Here is a 7316-nt window from a genome sequence, read left to right on the forward strand (position 1 = left end):
GTATGGTAGATTGGGGCATTTGTGTAGAGAAAGATTATTGTGGATTTGGGTTTTCTTAATTTAATACGTAATGAATTATGTAATACCTTATTTTTGAAATATTTTTGTCAGTTTATTAAACGTGAAATTATGTATTTAAAGTATTGTAGTTACGTGATTTTCCCATGAAAAATTAGCCGACGGGTTAGGGTGAGTACCTTAAACGGGTAACAAGGATAGGAGCGGGTTCGTAACCCGCCCCGTCGCTATCCTTAGCCAGGCGTGCACTAGTGAGTGTTCACGAGCGTGTTCGTTTCTGAAATACGAAACATTCAAACCTCTGGCAATACAACGCTGGGTTTTGACATATTCACCCCAATTACAAGCAGCCCATCTTTACACACAAAATGCAAGTAGTTTTCATTAATATCCCGCACAAAGCACTAGTTGAAGCAAATAAGCAAATACTAAACAATGATAGCCAGAAACCAGTATTTATCGTTGGCATGAATTCGAATTTTCTTCCTTCAAATCTCATTATCAAGTTTCACAACAGTATCAACTTCACTCACAAGAACAAACAGTGGCTTGTCTCCTAGACGATTCCGGCCCTGGAATCAAGCAAAAGCAGTCAATCAATTACTAGTACCTCTACTGTTAAAAAGAGAACACTCAAAGAAGACAAAAAAATATAATACCAAATCTATAAGATGAGTATTATGCATTTCTATTTTATGCAAATTTAAGTATTAGGTTTGTCTCAAACAAGTTTTCATGAGGGAGGAAATTTGATGGAGCATGTTCCTTCTGTCTGAACAAATATTATTATCATCTTTTCTGGAAACTTCGAGAATTTAGGGATCAGCTTCATTGTAGAGAATTTCTCCTTTGTTCTCTCAGCTCATATTTCACCCCCTTTGTTATCCCCATGCAACCAGTATCAATCAACTCTTGGTGCATTGAACAACCTTAGGGCCACTTATTAGAGATAATTAAAACAGTTCCAAATAATATTGTAATTAGAAGATCAAGAATGAGAACAAAGAAGATGAAGAATTAGGAGAAGAAGAAGGGCTTCGGCTTCATGGCAATCACTGCTGGTGGTGAAGGCATTCTTTCGTTATACTACTAACTATATGAAAGAAACGAGTTTGTGGTTTGACTCTAGCTAAAGCAAATAAATCTTGACCTGATGATGGATCATCACATGCATCTACCATATCATTTGCGTTTTCCGTTTGGGATTTGAACTCAAGCTAGCTAATAATGTCAACTGCGCAAAAGAACTCTAAACAGTTCACTTTCCTTTTTTCACCCTAACTTCAGGTACTTTGATCCAAACCCAGCCATACATAAAGTATCCCTATAGAGAAATATCGCTCAAAGTTTGAACTCTTAGCATATAGAATCTCAACTACTCCAACGTGTTCACGACAATGGGCAACGCCAGATTGCTAAAATTGAATTTTATAGCCATTTCATCCACAACTGCTTCAACATGTTCATGCTCCACATCTTGCTTTATTTCTTTGACAGAAGTTTCAGCTGTGTCAAACCATATTTTTCTCTTAATCTTTGTATTCATCAATATAAACGGGCCGTCAAGTTGCAAAGACAACTTTGACTCTGAAGGGATGTATTCCAATTTGAGAAGTACTACATGTACATAATTGTCTACATAATGGTGTCCATAATTACACGTAGCACTAGATCTAATATTTAATTCAAATCTCACACTTGCATATCAACAATCTAATGATTACCACATTACATTATGGACACCATTATGCACAATAATTATGTACCAATAGAATTTTCCTTCCAATTTTGAGAAAGAACTCAGAGATATTTGTCCTCAATAAACATAAGAGATGTCTTCAGTCCTAATGAATCTTTGATACAACAAAGCATAGACCACCCTATAAACAGAGTTATCTATTAAGTAAATATCTTCAATGAATTCAATCATAGTTGCTCTTGGAATCTCTATGGAAATCTCCCATGTCAAGAAATCACTAGAAAGACTAAAATACCCTAGACTCTGGATACAAAACTAAATCCTAGATACTCATATCTTAGCAGCTCAATAATGTAAAACAGCATGACTTTCTGCCCAAGTGTCACAAAAAATCCACCTCCTATAACACCAACCTTGACTCAATCCAACACACCCATACATACCACTCTGACCTTCCACCATCAGAAGTACCAGTGGTCATAGCCTCCTTATACGGCCGTTAGATGGTAAATTCATTCAAAACACTTCAAGTTCTATTGTGCATGCAGATCTATGTTATTTGTTAACTGGATCCATGTGAAATTTCCAGAATTCTGTTGTTTCACTTTTGTATATACTACTGAGTACATAGTATTTTAATGTATTTTACGCTTGTTCTGTGTATTAGGCTTTTTGTGTCTGTGTGACTATCCATCACGTACCATATGGATGCCATTTTCAGTTCATGCTGTGTGTTGTGGTATGGTGCCTCAAGGTTTTACCAGTGTGAGCTAGCATTTGTATGGGCTGTGTCTGAGACTATTAAGAGTTGTACTCTGGGCATTTGAGCGTGTAAGGGTGCTCTCTGGCTATCTCTAGTTCGTATGAAAAAGTTACTTTTAGCTGAAGATGAAACTGGAGGAAATAAGAATTGGAATTTTTGATAAACAATGAACAAGTACATGTTCGACACCAAATATTGCATTAAAATAAATAAAGCATTTGACTCGTCAAGCGGAAACAAAATCATCAAAGGTCTTGTAGATTTTAGGATAAAAAGATTTATTTACAAATCCTCAAAAGAATCACCAAATGGAGTAAAGTTTGTACAATGAAAATCGATTCGGACTGCAAATATTATATTATCAATCAATAAAGATAAGGAAAATAAAATTAAAGTATATCAGAAACAAGACAATTGTGATTTAATATTCACTAGATAATGAGGTATTCATTGCAAACTGCGCAGTCTTGCCATTGTTGCTATCAAGGTCACTGCATATTAGCAGTCACCAGTACAGCCTGCTAAAGGCAAGTTACGTTGATAAATTCCGTAGATGTATAGGCAATCAAGATTCAGACACAACCCTACTGAATATAATCAAATATCTGTAAGTCATCAAAGGTCTTGTAGATTTTAGGATAAAAAGATTTATTTACAAGTCCTCAAAAGAATCACCAAAAGGAGTAAAGTTTGTAAAATGAAAATCGATTCGGACTTGCAAAGATTATATTATCAGTCAATAAAGATAAGGAAAATAAAATTAAGGTATATCAGAAACAAGACAATTGTGATTTAATACTCACTAGATAATGAGGTGTTCATTGTAAACTACACAGTCTTGCCATTGTTGTTATCAAGGTCACTGCACATTAGCAGTCACCAGGACAGACAAATCCCGTAGATGTATAGGCGATCAAGATTCAGACACAACCCTACTGAGTATAATCAAATATCTGTAAGTAATTGACTAATTTCTTACCTTAAGTTCTGGCAATTCGATAACACAAGCACACTCAACCACATCGACCCCAACTCGCTCTGCAATATAAAACTAACAAGATTAGACATTTAGGACAAATAATATTTGCTTTATTTTTCAATAGGACAGTTCACTCAGTCTCTCTCTTTTAATCTTTAAGTATCGCATTCTTATTTAATTATATTAGCCTCACTGAGAAAGTGTGTGGACCCTCATCAAACCCTAAAGGCAAATTTAATTTTCTCATGTTGAGAAAAAGGAGGGAAGGGAGAAAAGGCCAGAAGAAAGAAGCATACCAAGTAGGCGGATAGCAGCACTCAAGGTCCCCCCAGTTGCAATGAGATCATCCACTACAAGTGCACGCTCTCCAGCTTGCACAGCCCCTACATGCATCTCCATTTTGTCTGTTCCATACTCCAAAGAGTACTCTTCTGAGATAACCTCCCCTGGTATGGTAATGTTGATTACAGGTTCAGTAACTTACAGATTGCTATGCAAAACACACTTAAGTAAAGCAATTGCGACTAAGCTAAGCAAATATACTTCTGAAATCACACTAAAACATGCAAAATATCTTCAAAAGAAACTGAGGACCAAGCCAAGCCAAGATACCTTTCACAATATTAATATAGCAAAAGGATATCTCTGAAATTCAAGAATCAGGACAGTCTTTCTGCCATAAACTTGTTTCGGTAGAAACACAGGACAGTATAAGAAGTTTGTGAAGCATGAACGAAGGTGAATTCAACCATGGAAACGTACATGTACATGATTACTCAACATGATGGCAAACTTAATGCAGAGTTTGATATGAAACAGGATAATTTCAACAAATGTACGCACTCCATTCTCTCGGCAATTTGTATAATACCCACATAATGTAACTTTAATACACTGACTTTCTTAAAAGCAGATATCATATTAGCATGGACACAGAAAGGTATCATATGAAAGTGGTTATTGACTGCATAAAGCTACACTATTCTTTTGAAATAGTATTTGTCATGACCTCATTCCACCTCTCACCTACAATATTTTATCACACTTTTCATCTGGTTTGAACCGGCTAAGTTATCACTGGTTCAACCAGTGAGTCACAAATCAAGCAGGAACTGATGTCTTGATTATTTTCAAAGATTTTCATAAATTATTATTTAAGTTCTTTGATTCGTATGTATAATTTGTTATTTTCAGGGGGGAAATGGTAAGTTTAAAATGATTCATTTTGATCAATAAAATAAATATTCTACCTTCCAATTTTAGGATCATAATTTTCCTTTTTGCATGTAACATATTTTTTTTTTCCTCCAGAAGAAGGGGTATATAATTGATTTCTATTTTGATATTAAAACATATTATTTATAGTAATAAATGGTCCCGATAGAAGGTAAGAAATCTTTTTTATTTTTATTCACAAAGTAATCTTGTCTATTTACATAAATCTGTACCTATAAACTACTTAGAACACACAAGCTATCTTCAGTTTTCAAATGTTTATTTATATTAAATTCGTTTTTCTTTGTATAGAAAAATCGTAAGGTAATTATTATTTATTTGATAATAAAGAAGTACCAAAATATTTCCTCTTTGTGCTTAAAAATCAAATATCAAAATTTTACATAAAATGCTACACCGGATAACAAAAACTTGACTTTTTTTCTTTGTTACTGCAGTTAATTTAGGTAGTACTTGAAGCCTAATTTATTGATTTATTTTAGTAGTGGCAAATTTAAACAATGTATGGACTATAGTCTAGTGGGAGGTTGCTGCACATAATTTTCAAGAGGCCTTGGATCAAACCAACTAAACTATTCTGTAAGTTTGAAAACTGCAGCAGGTTTAAGTGAAACTATTCATCGATCTGGATCCGATTCACGAGTTTTCCAATCAGGATCTAATAACAATGCATCTAATAACCACATATTAAATTTGAATTGGGTAAGGCTATAATTAGTTATTTTATGTAAGATCATACAAAATGGAGTGGAGAAAAATTATTCATATAGCCGACTCCAAATTTATCAGGAATAAGGTTAGATTATAATTGTAGTCATTTTAATATGGGGAAAAAAAGGCCAACTTAATATTCAAATTTATAAATATTGTTACTCAGCTACAAAAGAAAAATCTCTGACATGTCAAAAGCTATAAAGCTTTTGATTTTCCAACATCATGCATGTCAAACTTCTAATAATAGATTTAAAAAATAAAATAAAATAAACTAATGTAGCATAAACAAGGCATGAGGGCATGTGTTCTTGCAAATTTATTTATTTAATTTTATCTCTTTTCATGCTGATAGAACATGCATCGTATATTTTTGACAAAAGAACACATCATGAAAATTCAAAACATACTGTGTGTACAACAGTGACTATAAAAATGGACAAAACAAACAAAGATAGGAACAGAGAGCTATACCAGGTAACTTCTTAGGCTTTCTCATGGGAACAAATTTGGCCCCGATAGCCAACGCAATTGGAGGTCCAAATATAAAACCTCTAGCCTCGACGCCTGTACCATTTCAATAAGTATCACACAGATTATAAAATTGCAACTGGTTTCGCCATTCATAAATTTTAATAAACCAATGCATAATTAGTCTACCAAACTTCTCATTTGGCATCGATTATTTTGGCTAAAGTATAGCTTTTGTTACATATTAAATAATTTAGTCAGCACAGATTATTCAAATAATCATCAACCAAAATTTCTAAATATTATGGCCGTAGAATCTGGTCCAGCTGCTGATTTTCAATTATGATTTGTTGAAGGTAGAATGTTCCTATAACCAAGCATTCAGCTTACATTATGAGTTATGACACTTCAAAATCTAATTCTAATAGCTGTGAAGTAAAAACCTCTTTTTCAACTTAATATTAAATGATCAATTTCAAAATATTAAATAATTAAAATCCAATAAACTTTAGTTATGGGAAACAGTAAAAGCTTTAAAAACAGCACCACATTGTTCAATATCCTACATTCAACAGAATATACGAATATGAACCTGGAAAGAGAACAAAATTAACAAGTAACACGAGCAGTTTTTTTCAATTTAAAAAAAAAAAACACAAAAAATAAAAAAAATAGATCGAGAAAGACAACCAATCACCTGCAACAACACTAATATTTTGGCCCGTGTATCTCTCAACAAACAAATCGATCGTGTACTTAAATGCCTTGGGATCAAGAAGCAAAGTCGTTATATCCTGAAACATAATTCCTGCCCATAACCCCACATTAAAACAAATAGTAAAATGATATTTTCCTCCACGTGAATTCTTCTTATATATGGAATTCACTTCAGGAGGTTTTACCGGGTTTGGGGAAGTCGGGTATGACCCGGATGGAAGAGGAAATCCGAGAAATGCGATCAGCGGTAGAATCACCAATTTGGGCAGCCATGTGTGAGGCTTTGATTGGCTGCAGTAGTATTCGCCGGGCGGTAGATCGGATGAGTTTTCCTGCTTCGTGCAGTGGGGGTTTTAGTGTTAGGTAATAATTTGAACTTGACCGAATTGACACTGTGATAATTACTTTGAAGGAAAATTTCAGCCCCAGATATTTCGAGGAACAATGGTGGCCATGACAAGTTATTTAAGGAAAAATGAAAGGTAAAATGGACGGTATTGCTACACTTACCTCGTATATTCTTTGACAATTTTTTTCACTAATTTTAACAATATTTATTTAGAGTGGGGGGTTTGACATTCATTTTTAATGAAAAATGAATTTTAAATAGTAAATTGATAAAGAATATGTGAATAAAAAATAAGAAAAAGTATTTTATTTACGTGTAATATTATTTTAATGAAAAATATGTGATTAAAAAAAGAGAGAAAGAAATGCATTTA

At 33.7% G+C, this 7316-nt stretch overlaps 1 protein-coding gene across 2 annotated transcripts; it reads right to left on the reverse strand.

Moving 5' to 3' along the window:
* Nucleotides 1-318: 318 nt before the first annotated feature.
* LOC111396822 (adenine phosphoribosyltransferase 1-like) lies at nt 319-7057 on the reverse strand. Of its 2 annotated transcripts, XR_002703068.1 has the most exons (7): nt 6780-7057; nt 6575-6685; nt 5881-5973; nt 3756-3905; nt 3460-3518; nt 3284-3342; nt 319-590 (listed from the first exon to the last, which is right to left on the reverse strand). XR_002703068.1 is itself a non-coding variant. In XM_023023354.1 (6 exons), the coding sequence occupies exons 1-6, from the start codon at nt 6865-6867 to the stop codon at nt 507-509; spliced, it is 585 nt and encodes a 194-aa protein (XP_022879122.1). In that variant the 5' UTR covers nt 6868-7056; the 3' UTR covers nt 321-506. The 2 variants fall into 2 exon arrangements, 1 of the variants encoding a protein (XP_022879122.1); XM_023023354.1 differs by lacking the exon at nt 3284-3342 and having other exon boundaries at nt 321-590; nt 6780-7056.
* Nucleotides 7058-7316: the final 259 nt, after the last annotated feature.

Source organism: Olea europaea, chromosome 7 (genome assembly GCF_002742605.1).
Source record: "Olea europaea var. sylvestris chromosome 7, O_europaea_v1, whole genome shotgun sequence".
NCBI classification, from domain to species: domain Eukaryota; kingdom Viridiplantae; phylum Streptophyta; class Magnoliopsida; order Lamiales; family Oleaceae; genus Olea; species Olea europaea.

Excerpts from the sequence above, each read along its gene's own strand:
- LOC111396822 (XM_023023354.1), bottom strand. The coding sequence starts at position 6,867 with ATGGCTGCCCAAATTGGTGATTCTACCGCTGATCGCATTTCTCGGATT. Across the intron at positions 3,519-3,755 it reads TGCTGCTATCCGCCTACTTG|AGCGAGTTGGGGTCGATGTG; the intron begins GTATGCTTCTTT and ends TTTATATTGCAG. Across the intron at positions 591-3,459 it reads TCGAATTGCCAGAACTTAAG|GGCCGGAATCGTCTAGGAGA; the intron begins GTAAGAAATTAG and ends GCTTGATTCCAG.